General features: G+C 37.7%; 1 protein-coding gene and 1 long non-coding RNA gene across 2 annotated transcripts in view; one reads left to right on the forward strand and one right to left on the reverse strand.

Moving 5' to 3' along the window:
• Positions 1-1,656: 1,656 nt before the first annotated feature.
• Positions 1,657-2,975, reverse strand: LOC125567902. The gene is made up of 2 exons (XR_007311896.1): positions 2,832-2,975; positions 1,657-1,918 (listed from the first exon to the last, which is right to left on the reverse strand). It is a non-coding gene; the product is annotated as an uncharacterized LOC125567902 (long non-coding RNA).
• Positions 2,976-8,637: 5,662 nt separating this feature from the next.
• The window catches only part of LOC5506332 (RNA helicase aquarius), a 46,343-nt gene continuing 37,070 nt past the window's right edge, over positions 8,638-17,910 (forward strand). The window contains exons 1-18 of the mRNA XM_048728864.1: positions 8,638-9,072; positions 9,180-9,233; positions 9,348-9,388; positions 11,005-11,040; positions 11,145-11,190; positions 11,281-11,355; positions 11,508-11,585; positions 12,133-12,195; positions 12,531-12,599; positions 12,668-12,768; positions 13,060-13,136; positions 13,714-13,778; positions 14,165-14,281; positions 14,352-14,403; positions 15,749-15,810; positions 16,684-16,787; positions 17,175-17,274; positions 17,373-17,444. Of these exons, the coding sequence (XP_048584821.1) occupies positions 8,995-9,072; positions 9,180-9,233; positions 9,348-9,388; positions 11,005-11,040; positions 11,145-11,190; positions 11,281-11,355; positions 11,508-11,585; positions 12,133-12,195; positions 12,531-12,599; positions 12,668-12,768; positions 13,060-13,136; positions 13,714-13,778; positions 14,165-14,281; positions 14,352-14,403; positions 15,749-15,810; positions 16,684-16,787; positions 17,175-17,274; positions 17,373-17,444 (1,290 nt within the window). The 5' untranslated portion in view covers positions 8,638-8,994. The remainder of the gene's footprint in view (positions 9,073-9,179; positions 9,234-9,347; positions 9,389-11,004; positions 11,041-11,144; positions 11,191-11,280; positions 11,356-11,507; positions 11,586-12,132; positions 12,196-12,530; positions 12,600-12,667; positions 12,769-13,059; positions 13,137-13,713; positions 13,779-14,164; positions 14,282-14,351; positions 14,404-15,748; positions 15,811-16,683; positions 16,788-17,174; positions 17,275-17,372; positions 17,445-17,910) is intronic.

Genomic DNA, 17,910 nt, shown 5'->3' on the forward strand with positions numbered 1-17,910 from the left:
CATGTTTGGGTATGCCTTGTGCCACCCAGTCTCAAATTGCCCGTATCGCAGCCGGCGGGACGAGTGTTTGGGTATGACTTGTGCCACCCAGTCTCTTATTGCCCGTATCGCGGGCTACGATATCAGACAGGACGAGTGCGAACCGTTCCTGAGCGCGCCTCTCGGTGCCGCGCATCCTCTGCCCTACACGATTCGCTCCGCAGGGGCGACCCAACCGCGTCTCCGACTGCGTCCCTATGCCGCAGATCCTGCACGGCACGGGGAGGGGGCTGCCCTTACGGAGCCTTTGGAGGTGCACCTTGCAGTAGGTGTCCATGCACCTCTGGCCGCACGTGTTTGCATGGCCGACCTTTAGCCACCCGCAGTAATCTTTTCCGCACTTCATCCTTCGAATGCTCGGTATACTACAGGACAGACGGGGGTCTAATTGCAAGGTTCTCACATGTTGTGTGTGTGAACACACAAGGGGGGGCCAGCCACCCCCAGCGCTTTGCGCGGCTCACCTAAAGCGAGGCGCTTTTTTAGCGAGCTAAAAAGCAAACCCTCAGACCCTCAGTCCCGTAGAATCATTATATTGTCTATACTGTTCAGAATGATGCTTCATGGCCTAGGATCAATTGATCACAGAGACAGTATGCTAGTGTTTGTGATGCAGCCCTGATATGATATGAAGATATTTGGCATAGACATGAAACATTGATATACAGCTTCAAATTAAAATGCCCCTCTTTGAATCATTGCTCACGCCTCACCCAAACAATGTTCTAGTGTCCTGTGTAGGATTTGCATGGAGCATTCAGCTCATATCCACTTGAACAAGCAATACTATAACATTTGTTGACTTGTTATGTTTTATACAGTAGCTTTGCATATACATGTCTTTAGGGTGAGTGTACATCATCTTTATTATGAGACATAAATTTTCTGCTTTTTGCATGATATCTATGTCAGGGCACACCCACTTGACAATTCATGGCTATGTGCTCCAGAAATCTAAATCTGAAATAGACATTAAGCCAAGTTAGGACCTACTATCAAATAATAGCCCCTCTCCATATGCCCAGGTTCCTAAAATGTGTATCTTTATCTTTACAAAATACTTTCATCATAATGCATTACAACACATCTTGGTTTATGTATATGTTGAATATACTAAATTGGTGTGTTATTTCTGTAGTTCATGACACATTTTACCTATACAGCTATTTTGTGTAACTATTCGATAACAAAGGTAACCTAAATTTTCCTAACCATGCAGTTTATTTTTCCATCATTGTGAAAACATTTACAAAAGATGAAACAATAAGCAATCTTTACAACAAGGGTTTTCTGATTCCTATATTTTGAGAAAAGGAACAGGCCCCCATACCCCTTACTCTCCCCTGCTTGGAATTGGGAGTTCCATCCAATATTAGGAAATGCAGATAATAAAATAAAGATGCATCCTTAAAAATACAAGCTAACATTCCCATGGCTCTCATAATCAGGATAAGCCTTCACTTCACATCTTCCTCCTTGAGACTGCCTCCAGTAGAATACCAATTGACTAGGACATATTTTGTAATGCACTGTCATCAGTGTTGGTTCATATATGATACAATGTGAGGATGACTATAGGCATGCTGCCTTATCAACTCAAAAAACAAGTAGTTTTTATTAATGTTTTCATGCTTTTATTTACACTGTTTATTTTGGGAAAATCTTCAGGTACAGTGCTTACATACTCCCTTCATGATTGTAAACTGCATAGATCAGTCTGTGCATGTAAAGCACACTTGATCATGCCTTATCCAGGCATTTACAATAAACAAATATTTAAATTTGTACTGGTAGTGGAGAACTGGTAGTAGTAGGAGTAGTGGTTTGAGGAGATGCAGAATTGAAACTTTAGATCCCAACTTTTTGCACTTGGATAGGTCTGTGATTGAAATGTAAATAGGCCAATGGTAAAGTGACAAAAAAGGAAGAAAAGCAATTATTATATTCGCTTTATTTACAACACATGATCTAAGTGCAACAATAAATGTTTTTTACAGGCATTAGCTTATTCTATTTTTAGAAGATTTTATGCATTTTGCCAAACTTGAATGCCATTTTTTCACTGAGAAGCGGAATGGTTATTTTGAATACCATACAAGAAAATCGATGCAACTTGGGTAAAGATTGAGTAAAGCACTTCATAAGCGGATAAGTCTTTGACAAATGTACAACTCTCGTGCCAAAAAGCAAAAAACTTCTCCTTGGACTTTGACTAGACTAGACTGGACTAGAAGCGAAATACAAGCGACACAAATGAAATTGTGCGCTCGTTTGTTTACATTTACGTCATCGGTTATTTAAAACCCGTAAGAGATTGAAATAAAAAAGAGAAAAGGACCTACCGGGGTTTTTTTTCAACAATATTGAGGATTTAATGATGAAATAAAGCCATAAACATGCCTAAGTCCGAACGGGGAAACTTTAGCACTCACGTAAAAGGAGGAGAAGATTCTTTCTATTTTCGATTGAGATGTGATTTTCTGCTGTAAAACATTGTACTTTTTATGCTACAGATACCGTTGCATTTTAACACGTTCCTGATAACAAAAAAGACCAAATATTTACTTATTTGCACTGTAGCTCGACTCAGTTTCTGGTTTGTCGGGAGCTCCGTGAAACACGTCCGCACGCTTGGAAGTCTCGACTCAACTGATTTGATTGACAGATTTTTCGGAGCTAACCAGTTTTGCCCCCTTTTATAGTGCGCGTGCGTGTTTAACTGTTTGAGTGCTAGAAATATATCAACACAAGAGTTTTCATAGCTCCGACGAAGTTTATAACGTCTTACTTACCTTCTTTTTCCAAACCCATCCTTTGTCCTTCCATCCATCATTTGTACGTCTTTTTATTATAAAAGTGTTAAGATGTGTCGAATTTCTTTCTTGGCTTTAGCCACGACGAAAATAATGCAAAAACTTTATCAATTCACGGTGTCAGCCGCGAGTTAGAAGTGCAAAACGCGGGGAAAATTAGACGCAGGGTTCCCGTGAGTGTAAATACCAAAACACTAACAACTAAATAATTGTAAGTTTTAATGCAACTTTCGGGGTTTTATTAAGTATGTAGCATTCTCGGATAGTGCTAAAATATATTCTTGTATAATTATTTCACTGAGGTGGCGTTTTGCTAAGTTATTGCAAATTGTGCTGGCTCCACGGGCAGGCGGGCGGGCGAGCGGGCGGGCGAGCGGGCGGGCAACACACAGGGACCCGCGCGATGACCAAAAAAACTGAGTCGCATAGTTATATACCATTTCTCTATACCTATGGAAAATAGTATATGATTATTTCGAGGATTAATTAATTGGTTAAGTAGTTTGCATGCATGTTTGCATTTATGGTTGTAGAAATAATAACACGAATATTTCTCGAGTGCATAATCTGAATAATATCACCCACCAGAATACATATATGTTATTTACCAGCTGGGAAGTCCGTATCGAGAAATACCGTGACCGTGGTCTTGAAAATACTGACCGATGCCGAAGGCCGAGGTCACAGTATTTCACGATACAGACCGACCCTTAGCTGAGAAATAACATTTATTTTTTTTTCCTCAATAGATTTTCCAACTTTTTTTACCTTATGGTTGCACTAGGCGAGGTTTCGCTTCTGACTTTCGTCGATGTTCGTGAAGATTTTGTTCGCTCATGTGTTGGATTGTCTCGAACTCGTCGACTTAATTCATGTAAGTTTGTCATTTATTTTGAACAGCTTTTTATGTCTATTTTTTATCATATCGTATAATTGTATCCTGTAGTTCCGTTACATCGTTGTACAAAAAATCACTGTTGACAATCAAGGAGTTTTCTTCATGTAACGGACGAATTTAAACGAACCATGGTAGTCATCGAATGGACACGAGCACTTTTAAGACAAACGATGTCTCCGAAATACTTGCGATCACCCTGATCACCAACCACGACCTGGCCCACCGACAACCGGCACCAAGTCCCCCTGCACCTCCAACGATCCGAGGCCCGAAACTCGAGGGGCCACAGATAAACATTGGGGTCAACCTTGAAGATTGGAATGTGTTTCAGAGACGTTGGGAAGCCGGTCTGGCTCGGGAATCAACGAGGCTTAAGCCCCCCTTCAGCTGTTCCAGTGCGCTGGTAACGAACTTGGTGACAGTCTCGTTAAAGCAAATCCGAACGTAGCCTCCGGAACTCTGACTCAGCTACTCGCTGTTATGCGATCCATAGCAGTTATAACCGTCGCCACTTGTGTTCTGCGAACTCTACTCCTACAACTGCGACAAGAGCGTAACGAGCATATCAGATCGTCTACGGCCAAAGTACGAAAGCCGAAACGTGCTCCTACACCACCCAGTGCACATGTGGGGCTTCGTTGGACTACACGGACCAACGTCATCCGTAACGTCATTATAAACGGCCTCTACAACACTGACATCCGGAGGGAAGTGTAAGGGATTAAGGCGATCCTGGAAAAGCCAGTGAACGAGGTCATCGCGTACTAATTGAAATGGCTCGCAACGCTCTCCCCTCACCCTCGTTACTCGCTGTCTCCTCCATCCAAAATCAGAAGAACAAAGAATTCGCAACCGACTCCTGCCCGTGCACCCACCCCCTCCCTATCGAGCAGACATGGCAAGGGAGGCGACATGTCCCGGACCCTTTAAGGTCCTTACTGAAGGCTCCCGGGGCTGGAACAAACACCCCTACAACATGTGCAAAGGGTGCTACAGATCCAACCGCCGCAAAAAGCGCCAACCCCAACCACGCTCTTCCCAGTTCCCATGCGTTTCACGCCATGGAATCAGAGCCGGTCTCTCAAATAGCCGCATTCAAAAAGCGGGCCAAGACCGCCCACTCCACGCCCCCAGCAGTGCGACTGGATCATCACATCTTCTCGGAGGGAGAGTGGAAGAGGGTAGAGTGGAAGACCTGGTCAACAAAAAAAGTGATTTTTATAAACGATCAAATTACAATGCTGCATTTTTTTCGCTGGAGTTGTAACGTTTGCAGTAGCTTTTGTTGTTGTGTTTGCGAGAATATTATATGAAATCGAAAATTATGTAAGACTAGAGGCGCTGGCCAACATACAGTGATCACCCCCTCGCGAATCCACCCCTTTAATGATGCTATAAGCGTATAAAGACCACCAAAACGCGATAAAATCTTTATTCTCCATAGTACCCTATTTCAATGTCAGATTTGCTTGTGTGTCGTGACGAATTTGTTGTGCTCTTTAACAAGATATTTAGTACCCCCTCCATCTCGATACATCTTCTTTTGCTTTTTAATTAAACTCATGTTTAGTTCCTCCAGTACTTGCTATTCCCTTGGTGTTTTATACCTCCAACGTGTCGTTTTGTCCCCTTTTGCAAGTGTACAAAGTATGGCAACATTTGCCAGGACTTCATTTCACTGTTACGCAGGCTTGAAATATTTTTTTTCACTCATTTTTTATGATTTACAGTCAGCTCGCCGCAGGTAGCGAGTTAACCATCGCGATAAAATCAAACAAGTTTGGGTAGAATACCAATTTATAAAATAACCCGATAATTGTTAAATTTCTGCAGAGAAATATAAATTGAGCTTTCACTACCTTTTTTTAACAATAAGAAGCCTTCATTCAAGTAGGGTTGGGCACAAATGTTCGCGTTTATAGCGGAGCCAGAGCCGGCCGCAGGTTTAGAAATTGGTAAACTAGGCTTCTCAATTTTTGTGGTCATGACGTCATATGTCACGGCCTGCCAGCTATTTGCCCCCATTCACGTAACTAGCCCATGCGACCAGGCTAGCTAATTGATTGATCGCTCTAAACCAATGAGAGACTAGTTCCAACAAGACAGTCAAGGTGAGTTCCGGACAAAGATTTCATTTTAAAATATGTGAATATAATGTTTAAATAAAACCATATTCCCGTCCTTTTTTTCATATGTGATGCTTTTTTGTGTAAATTCCTTAAAATAACCCACAAAAGCGACGTATTTTGTCGCTTCACAACTTCTCTCTATTTTGGCGGGATTTTGGCTGGCAATCTTAATGGCTTCCCAGTTCTGTAAGAATCGTAAAAAAAACTTTTCCTCTCAAATGAAATACATTTACAAATTAGGGATTATCTAACTTAGGTGAGAACGATCTTGACTTACTCATGTATACACAGTTTTGTCAGTAAAACTATGTATCATTATTTAGCTAATTCAATTGAGAATTTGTTTGTTGTTTAATGGCAAATGTTTGAGGAAAAATAATATATAGATTTAGGCACTGCCTAAAGGCGGAGCCAGCATTTGATACCCTTTTGTGTTGACTGATAGGGGTAATTTAGGGGGATCTAGGTGTCTTCAAAATGTTTTTTTAGTAGATTAACAAAGGCATTTTTTACTGCCATGTCATTATGAATTGTACAAGCCCGTAGCTAGAAGGGGTGCGAACGCACCCCCCCTCACATACACACCCAGTACCCAGTGCCTGCCTGTACTGTCCCGATTTCTTTTATTTATTCATTTATTCATTTATTCATTTATTCATTTATTCATTTATTCATTTATTCATTTATTCATTTATTCATTTATTCATTTATTCATTTATTCATTTATTCATTTATTCATTTATTCATTTATTCATTTATTCATTTATTCATTTATTCATTTATTCATTTATTCATTTATTCATTTATTCATTTATTCATTTATTCATTTATTCATTTATTCATTTATTCATTTATTCATTTATTCATTTATTCATTTATTCATTTATTCATTTATTCATTTATTCATTTATTCATTTATTCATTTATTCATTTATTCATTTATTCATTTATTCATTTATTCATTTATTCATTTATTCATTTATTCATTTATTCATTTATTCATTTATTCATTTATTCATTTATTCATTTATTCATTTATTCATTTATTCATTTATTCATTTATTCATTTATTCATTTATTCATTTATTCATTTATTCATTTATTCATTTATTCATTTATTCATTTATTCATTTATTCATTTATTCATTTATTTAATTATTTTTTTTTTCATTTAGCTATTGGTATTTATCGGGTTTAGAACAAGGTTCCCAAGTTACAAATCAATTGACAATGTTCGTGGCTCTGCCACTCACTCCGAATTCTATAGATGGCATTGAGACTATAGTTTTCTAATAGCCCTTAATCACCCCTGCAAACTCAAGATTCCAGATTTGAGGAAATCAACCTGTGGATATGTCGTTTTTTACTTTGCGTTATTGGTATTTATCGGGTTTAGAACAAGGTGCTCAAGTTACACATCAATACCTCATGTTCGCGGCCCTACCACACGCTCCGATTTCTATAGATGGCATTGAGACTATAGTTTTCCTATAGGCTTTGGTCACCCGTGCAGGCTTATTATTCCAGATTTGGGGAAATCGACCTGTGGATATGCCCTTTTTTACTTTGCTCTATTGGTATTTATCGGGTTTAGAACAAGATGCTGAAGTTACACATCAGTACCCTTCGTTCGAGGCTCTACCACACGCTCCGAATTCTATATAGATAGCATTGAGACTATCGTTTTCCGATAGCCTTTAGTTACCCCTGCAGGTTTATGATTCCAGATTTGAAGAAAACGACCTGTGGATATGTCTTTTTTTTACTTGCGCAATTGGTATCGGGTTTAGAACAATGTGCTCAAGGCTTTCGGAAAACTATAATACCAAAGGCTTTCGGCGTATGGGGCCTGTGAATAAACATAAATACCCCATGTTCGCGGCTCTACCACACGCTCCAAATTCTATAGATGTCATTAAGACTATAGTTTTCCGAAAGCCTTTGGTCACCCCTGCAGGCTCATGATTCCAGATTTGAGGAAATCGATCTGTGGATATGCCTTTTTTTACTTTGCTCTTTTTGTATTTATCGGGTTTAGAACAATGTGCTCAATCTACACATCAATACCCCATTTTCGCGGCTCTACCACACGCTTCGAATTCTACCGATGGCATTGAGACTATAGTTTTTCGATAGCCTTTGGTCACCCCTGCAGGCTCATGATTCCAGATTTGGGGAAATCGACCTGTGAATAAACCATTTTTACTTTGCGCTTTTGGTATTTATCGGGTTTAGAACAAGGTGCTAAAGTTACCCATCAATACCCCATGTTTTACCACATTATTAAAGTTTTGTCTGTCAGCCGCAGAGACTGCTTTAGTAAAATGAGAATCATAAGTTTCTTGCGTATCGAATTACCCTGTTTGTCGTGTGACCTCGAGGTCAATAATAGCAGAGTGGATGATTAAACTCTTTCTGTATTCGATTTTAAGAGAAAAAAAGACTATTCTCTTTATCCTGTAAAAGATATTTACTTTTTATCATCTCATTTCCTTTTCTTGTATACAAGAAACAACAAACTATAACCAATTTAGCAGTTTTACATGAATAACCAATTTCTACGTAATTTGCATAAAATCTGAAAAGCCACGAAATTGTACAATGGTCGGTAGTTCACTAAACAATCATAATACATAAGATTTAAGTGTCTGCAGACGAGATTTGGTTAAATCAGGACGTTATTATAGCTTTGGTTCGAATTGGTTGCTGAATTCGCTGCTAACTTCACTACTTGAATTAGCTGCTGAATTAGTTGCTACCTTCACCGCGGTACCTAAATACGAAGTTAGGTTCGGAGAGAATTCCTGCTAGTCACGAACACTCAAGAAGCTATGTTTCTCGGTCACCCTTTGGTAACTCATCGCTCTTTACTAGTCCCGCTCTACTTGGCCGCCATCTTGGTTTGATGGATACTCAACAAATTTTGAGTCCGAGTTCTTGTTGTTGGAACGATTTGTAAGGAAGATAACCCTTTTTTTAGCCACTAGAAGCTATAACTTTGTCAAAATGAACCCATGAGATATAGTCGTAAATGCAGGTTTTTGCAAAGCTTGAAAAGAGGTGATTTTCTTTGAGAATTCGTCAAGAAGACGTTTGTCAAGCACCACGTGCGAAAATGGTCAAGGGAAAACAGGCTGCCAAGCGAGGGAACTTTCCGACTGTTGAACAGATCAGCAGTGACTCCATCACCCAGGTCAGATTAAAAACATTCGTGCAACTTTTAGTGATTTTAGCAAACGGCAGCATCCATAGTTTGATTGAGCAAATTTCATGTCTCATTTCCGCTCGATGTTTTGATAGTTGGCACAGAAATACTGGTCAAAAGATGGGAAGAAACTCAAGTTTGATCCAAAGGTATTTTTTTTAGCCAAAAAAAAGGCAATGTGCCTATAAAGTATTAATTACTGTGGTCTCTTGGAAAGACTCAGATTATAGACTAAGGACTAACACTATGGATGTTCTCTTTAGGTCATAGAGCAAATTTACAAGGAGGAGATTAAAGGCAATAAGTAAGAATTGTTAAAAAAAGATAATAATAATGCGACAAGAGATTCCAACACTCATTTATGTCAGAGGAGAGCTTTACTAGTTTATCTTATACATCTTCCACATTCTATTACTGTTCATGTGGTGCAAGACAGCCTGGTCAAAAAAATAATGTTTCAAGTCAATATTCAACAATATCCTTGTTGATTTATTAAATCTTTAGTTTAAAAGCTACAAATATCAAACACAAATATGTGTCTCTGTCGTGGTGGATGTGTGTATGAATTCCCACGCTATTTTCTCCGACAGAGAAGATGTTGGTTGATTGAATTCCCATGATATTTTCTCTGACAGAGAAGATGATAATACGAATCCCTTCACACAAGCAGACAACATTGCATAGATATATTTTCTACTTTATGTGTCTCTTGTAGTGAATAGGTAGTTAATTATAAGTTGAGCGCTCATTTTTTGTGATATTATCAGCTTTTCTTTCGGAGAAAATTTTGTGGGAATAAGCCAGTTCAGAGTTTAATGATGACAGAGGAAGAATTTCGTCTTGTGGACCAAAATCCACGGGAAGTCAATCGTTCCTGATTCAAACCTCTGTATTTTTCATGTAATATTGGGTGTATAAACTCGCTCTAAAAAGTACTATTTTGTGTAGGTATTGACCAAAACAGGATGTGACATGAATCCTAAGTTATGATTCATTAAAGCGATGGCTCTCTGTTGATTATTATACAAAAATTGCCTCAGAGGCGAGCGATGAAAAAAAACGTTGATTAACCCATCTTTTACCATCGCCATGTTTACAGCACTGATATCACTGATACACAACTCTGATATCCAAAGAAATAGGTTCGATAAAACATGGAATAAGTCGCATGCGGTACAGCAAAATACCGTCTTGTAGTCGCTTGGTCAATGGCGCGAGAAGCCCAAATTCTTGGTTGTTTATCATTACTGGCCGCTAAAGCAATTTTAGTCCCATAATCCGAAGAGGCTCATCGCCTTAATGATTCATACTATCGCTTCAGATTGCATTCAACTTTGGTCGATATTTTCGTAAAATATGGCATTTTGAAGTGAGTTTTCACACCCCATATCGCGCGAAAAAATACAAAGGTTTTTATGGGAAATCTTTACTTCTGGTGGATTTTGGTCCGATGGGTCAGTAGGTTAATCAGCAACTCATATAATAATGCAGCTTTTGCTAATAACAAATTTATTTTTATGGGGTCCAAGGACCAGGGGTCGGTGTTTTGTCCTAACCTTTTTTTCTATTATACAAAATCTTTTCTGTTATACACCTATTTCAAACAAATTTTGTCAGTGCAAATGGCAATTGACAAATAAAACAAAAAGGACCCATGGATCCCAAAATATCTGTTTCAAATTCAGAAAAAAAAATGAAAATGAATACACCATACACTTATCCATTAAAAGTAATTAATATATGGTTCTGCCATCGCTTGAGTTTGTTTACCATTTCTATTTTTACATATACTGTAAGTATCAACCATAAGCGCTTTTTATTAGTAGAAACGCCATATGGCAATTGCCATTTGCACTGACAACCTCATTGGTAATGGTGTATACAAAATGTACAAAGACTGAGTGACTCCCATTTTGACAGGTTTTCTGTGAGAAGACTTATGCTTCTGGAGTTCAGGTTTGGAATGATTTTAATTGATTGATGGATAGATTGACTGATTGATTGATTGATATGTGGTTACTACCTTTTTATATGATAATTGATGCCCTTTTATTTCACAGTCAATACCTGGAGCGATACCTATGGCCTAGTTTCAATGCTGAAAAGGTAGACGATAGTGTCAAATGATCATATCAGAGAGGTGTCCATCATAAAAGTTCCACCTTGTGTTGATTGATTTCCCTTCTCTCTTTGTAGGCCTCACTTTCTCATCTCTTGTCCATCATGGTGGTTGTAAATGAGAAGTTCCGAGAAGGTGTCCCTCCGTGGGAGGTAGGTGAATGTGAATACTCAACCTATTTTTATTTGTTTTTGGAGGAGGATCATCCTTCTTTCACATCAACTGACACTATGCTCTGGCATTAAAGATTTCCTGTAAAAAATGAATTTGTGTTTTGTTTGCTTACATCATGCACTTTTTTCAGGTATTCAAAAGCAAACCAGAAGAATTCAGTGGATTTTTTCTACGGCTGCTAGATGTTTGTTTGATAGATGATGAAAAGGTATGTGCAATACTAAGCATTTTGCCAAAAAGTTTTTTGTCAAAAAGTATTTGTTTAGGTCATTATCTAAGATACTTAAAATGGAACATGAAATAGATTGAATTAGATGCCCTTTTAAAGATTGACTGTAAAATAAGGCATGGGAACACTATTTTAGGATGTTGTAGATTTACTTTTTTATTAGGACGAGGACGGCTAGAACAACGAAATCGAAAAAGATGTGTTCGAGCTTGGCAAAAAAATCATAATTTAATTGCAATGGAATGAGCAAAACAATATGTTTAGAGACTGATAAGAATAAACTAAGGACAATATTTCTACAATATGAAACGTGGTTATAGGAGTTTACAGTGCAAACATCTGCATCCTCAATTGACCTTTAAAGTTGGAATTTTCACGTCATGGTTTTATGGAAAACGGCTGAAATGTATCAGACAGAATGCTTTTTCATGTGCTGCTATTGAATTCTTAATCAAATCCCTTGTTTTCTGCCTTCATCGTCCACGGTGCCTTTGTCGTTGCTTAAGGTCCCTATTGTCTGTTGTAGGTCTTATCATTCCGGGAACATACTATTGTCCTCATCTTCATGATCCATCTTTTCAACAGTCTGGTGAGTAAAAATTCATTTATACCCATTTTTATTCATTTTTACAACACAGGATGTTTTATCATATTTGGCTACATACCAGACTGATATAGCTTATGCTTTATAGTTTTGTCTACGAATAGCATGTCTATTGAGAACCAAAAGTGTACCTTCGGCCGTTGGGGGGATGCGTTCACACTCCCTGCACCCCCCTGGGTATGGGCCTGGTGTTTAATTCTCTTGTATCATATACATTTTTAGTGAATATAAATGGTTATCAGATGTAAGATATACCATATATAACAACCTCTTTGCTAGTATAGAATAAGATTGAATAATTGTTGCTCTTTCTTATGTAGGAAATGGACTTAATCAGAGAGAATGTTCAACATCTGGTGTCTATTCCTATGTGGAGATGTTTGCTCCCAGTAAGTATGGTGCTATGTAAAGCATGAAGGTTTGAAGTCAGATCATGATCTTTGAAAAAATGTTACAGGGTCGGCTGGAGCAAGAACTCAAGTCTGTCCCAAAGTATAGGAAATTCTGGACGCACTTGAAGAAAAAGGATGAAAACTTAGATGAGGCTACTAAGGCTCAGTGAGTTATATTTTACTTGTGTTATTTATTTCACATTAGCCTGTTACACAAAAGGCACAGTGTATTTTACTTGTACTTACTTCACTTTATTGCCATACACTCATAGGCATCTGTACTTGTAATATATGAGTACAGTGGTGGTTCTACAGTAGAGGTTCAAGGGGGCCGAGGGTACAAAGTGTGTATCAGATAATTTCCAAAAAAGGGCACCCCTAGATCTACCCCTGATGTATAATCAGTAATTTAATGTTTTCAAATCTAGGTATTTGAATGTTATTTTTTTTCCCACAGACAAGAGAAAACAAGAGTGTTCCTATCAAAACTAATACATAAGTTTTTGGAAATCCTCAAGTCAATACCTGCTACAGGTGAGGTGTTGTAGAGCTTGTTGAGGCTTTCCTTTAGGTATAGTAATGATTATTTCCCTGGCACTTTAGGTAAATAATAATAATTAAAAAAAATGATAATAGAAATAATAATAGTAATGATGCTATTACTGTACTTCTTCTACTACTATTGCTGCTGCTTCTTGTTGCTTAGTATCCTGAACGATCGCCCCAAAGTACCTTCGCCCCAAACAAAGTTGAGCACAATCACCCTACTCAGAGAACGATCGCCCTAGTCTTACTGTCCGTGGTTCTGATAACACCACAAGCGTAGAGATGATAGAGACCATATATAGTCGAGACCAAGAATCTTTATTATTATTTTTTATTATCTTTTTGACATGATAAATTACAATACATTAAAATTAAGATATTTAGAATCTTTTTGGTGTGTGTTTTTTTTAAGAAAATAAAGTTTGAGCAAAGCAAGGAAACCTTTTATGTTTTCTAGCTAGTTTCCTGTAATAATGAACTCTTGTGTGCCCTGAAATATGACAAATGTATGCAGAAATTTTTCTCCCGAAAATGTTAATTAAATTCCTAATTGTACTATTGACAGGTGCTGCAGATGTTGACAAGATTCACTACTGTGAACGCTTTCTTGAGCTTTTGATAGACTTAGAGGTAAGTCCTGCTTCCACTTCTTAATATCATTGTCAACTGGAACACCAACAGCAATTATTGAATGGAAATTCCATATCCCCTGCCGTTTTTTGTGATAAATAAGATGACACTACCACATGATGTGGCATGTCCATGTTCTCGCAATCACATTATAAAAACATCTGCAATAGAACAGTATGGTACAGTGCCGAAACATTTGGTAAATTTTTTTTTTTTGATGCATTATAAAAGGAATTTTATGGCTCGTTTTCTTGTTAAGAATTGTAAACAGGCTCAGAACTTACCAAATTTTCTTACATGATATAGTATTGTGAGTGGTTGTTTGCCATTATTTTTGAGGTGTTGAGATAAAAATTACATTTAATACCTAAAATTTTTCCCCAAAGGCGTTGTTACCAACAAGAAGATTCTTCAACACTGTATTAGATGACCACCATCTAGTGGTGAAATGCCGTTTATCAAATCTCACTAAAAGAGAGGAAGAAGGAAAGTTATTTAATCAGGTATGGTGCATGGTTTGTATTTCCTCTACAAAGATTATTTTTACTGATGTTTTTATCTGTTTATTTCTAGCTTCTAGACATTTTGAAGTTTTATACTGGATTTGAAATAAATGATGTCTCTGGTGAGTCTTCAAACAAGCTTTATTTTTGGTTCAATAATGATCCTGTACAGTTCTAGTTTGAAATGTATGTACAATGGAACCCCAATAATGAAATAGTAATGATTATGCTGTTGCTGCTGCTGCTGATGATGATGATGATACAAGCATTAGGGAGTGTCCATTAAATACACTGAGGTGGGGGGGAGGGAAGATTTTTACTCAAGACACCTTAAAATTTCAGAACTCACCCTTTCATTGTAAAAAAATTTTTCGGTTCCCCCCTTTCAGAACCCCAAAATTATCGGAGTCCCCCCCCCTTACGCCCTCAATAAGTAAAAAAGGCTTTAAATCTGGAAGAGCCCCCACCCTACGCCCTCAATAAGTAAAAAAGACTTTAAATCTGGAAAATGAATGAAGTTGCCCTACTTGTCCGAGTTTTTGATCCAGTCAAGCTCATCATTATTTAAGAGTCCAACACAGCTTTTTACCTTCATAGTGATTTTGGAATAAACTGACATGGAAATACAAAAAGGCAGCCCAAGGGGGGAGGGGGTGGGGTGAATTCAATTCAGGAGGATTTTTTTTCTCTCATGATCAAAAGGCGGTAATTCTTTTGCATGTAAAAACATGTTTAATGGTGCAGGGAGTTTTTCAATCAGTTGTTTACTTTCCAAATTCCCCCTCCCCCCTCAAAAGTCAATGGTCCACCCTAGGATGCCTTTGAAGGAATATACATTTGTATATATTTGGTATTGTTAAGAATATTTTTCTGTAAAACAGGGATAATGTCCAAGGTTATTTTTTTTTGCTATATTGTTTTGGGGATTTGCATGCTCCACCACTGTTAAAAAGTTTATTTCAATTTGTTCCTGTTATTCTGATAATAAACTGTATCGGCAACCAACTGTTATATTATATTATAATATAGTATCTATATTATGGTTTATAAAGACAGTTATAAGAAAGTATTAAATACATTTGTCATTAGGCTTAATATTTAATCTGTATTTGTGCTACAAACTAGATCATATCATTAAAATATTTAAGCTAAAAAGTATGGCTCCTAAAAAAATCTGAGCCCCCCTTTAGAGGACCGTTTTTTCTGGACCCCCCCCTTTTGATGTATTTAATGAACCTCCCTAGCACCTATTACCTAGTTTATGACTCATTTACTATTAATTTACTATTAATGCCTTGAATAATTCACCATTATTTCAAACTTTAAAACTTGCATTCTCAAGTTTGCATCATTCTAGGGTATTAGATGATATGAATGCCTTTGCTAGCTATAACCTGTTTTTTATTTGTTATTTATGTGTCTCTTGAGAGTGATGTATGAATTATCACACCTATCTCATATTTTTAGGAATGCCATTAACTGACCATGAGATGGTAGACAATCATTACAATAAGATGGCATCATTACAGGTATACATTTTATCGCATAATAGTTAGATGTATTGAAATTATAGGGAAAACCCCCTTAAGTCTAGAACAACAACATGGAATGCAATGATTTAGAGTTCCTTTAAAATGTACATACCTTATAAAATAAGGGCCTTAAGGGCCTGAAGAAGTCTTATTAAAGACGAAAATTTGGCAGAGTCGATTTCCAGTTTTTGGTGTATTGTATTCATTGTTCTGGTACGAGATCGCGACAGTTTGGGCTTTTTGATTCTTTCCTTATAAAATAAACACACATTTGTGTTTCTATTTAGACATGATTTGTGTTGATCAACACAGTCAAATAATTAGAGCACATTTAATGTACAAATTTCTTAGCGATTATCCATTAAAAATTATTCCAAATGAATAAAATACATGGTATATATTTTGTTGATCATTAGGTCGATTTAGATTCTCCCATTCCTTCCCTGATTCATTTTGAACTTTCATACTGCAGTAATTCCTGTAGATTCCTTTAATATACATAAGAAAATTAAATAAAATTAGATTTTTTGCATAGTGTCACATTCTATCAACCTATTCTATCAAAGTGTATGAAGCCGCCAATAATGCATTTCTTACCTCTGAAAATAAGTGGATAAAGCTTAAATTCTTCCCATCATTTCACATGTTTTTTTAGAGATTACTTTCAGTAGGAAAAGCAGCAGGCTGCAAAAACGGGTGTTTTCGGTGGTCAGAAAGGGTGGGGTTACCAGCGGGTGAAGCGATAAAACTTTGAGTTGGTGAAAAACCTCACTTTTTTCTCTTAACGTTTATTTTTTTTCAGGTGCACACAGAAATAATGACTATTTGTTACTACCTTTTCCACAACTGTTTTCTGTTTGATATTTCTAGAGAGCTGTTTTTAAGTATTTTCCTGAGCTGCATGAGTTTGCCATGAGTAATATTGCTGGGATAGATACAAGAGATGCTCTTCTCAAGCACTTTGGACAACTTTCGTAAGTAACAGTGTTGGTATAGTATTAAGTACGGTAGTATTCTGGCTAAAAAGGAAAGCAAGGACAATAGGACTGCGGCAACAGTTTCAAGCTATTAACAACAACAACAAAATTACAGATTAGAAAATAGAAAATTAACAACTTCTACATTCCATTGCTGACTAGCATATCCCTTCTTAGGTGAACCATTGCTTAATTAGGGAATGATTTTATTTGTTTTGGATTTAAATTTAATTTTCTCATAGGCAACTAATCCCCTGCCTAAAATTGAGGGATCATCTTGTATGAAAACCAGACACTTAAAACAAATGGAACCCCAACTCTCCCTTAAGACTGTGGTGTCCAGTTGGATAAGCTGATTGTTAAATACCACTATTTCTTCTATAGGAACAAGACTTTGCATAAAGTGGCTGCATATCTTAAGTTGTTGCCATCTTCTGATGAGAGTGCACAAGAAGAAGACAGGGAATTTCTGCTAGAAATGCTTGTGAGTTTGTAGTTTGTGTGCATACTGATAATGCTGGAATATAATAATTGAATGAGTAGATTAATAGATGTTGGTGTTGCCCAATTGTGTGTCTACAGGTGTCCAGACATGAGAAACGTCTGTCACAGATTGATGCTATCAATGACATGCCTCTCTATCCAACAGAGCAGGTATGAATACCACCACAGCATGATCCCAGTTTGACAGTTTATCAAAATATAGCATGTTGATGGTACCCACTAGCGTAACAAACGTAGATTTTGCCCAGTGGCGTCCGTTTTTACACCTGCTACCATGCAATAAGCCCGCTTGTCGACAAGTTGTTGAGGCTCTCTAGCGTGCCTTTTCCTGGCTGATGTCTCTTGATGCCCGCTTGTGTCTCGCAAAGGCCTGCCAGGTGTTAATGTTTAAATAACGCCTACTGAAGTCCACTCAATGCCCGCTAGCACCCATAATGCCCGATTAATGCCCACTAGCGTCCATAAGGCCCGCTGGCATCCACAAGCCCCATTGGCATCCACAAGGCCCGCTACCGTCTGTTTGACACCCGATACCGCCCATAAAGCCCGCTGTTTTTTTTAGTTTTATGCTCGCTAGCATCCAGAAAGCTCACTGCTGTCCGTTGATCACCATATA

This window comes from Nematostella vectensis, chromosome 1 (assembly GCF_932526225.1).
Source record: "Nematostella vectensis chromosome 1, jaNemVect1.1, whole genome shotgun sequence".
Taxonomy (NCBI): domain Eukaryota; kingdom Metazoa; phylum Cnidaria; class Anthozoa; order Actiniaria; family Edwardsiidae; genus Nematostella; species Nematostella vectensis.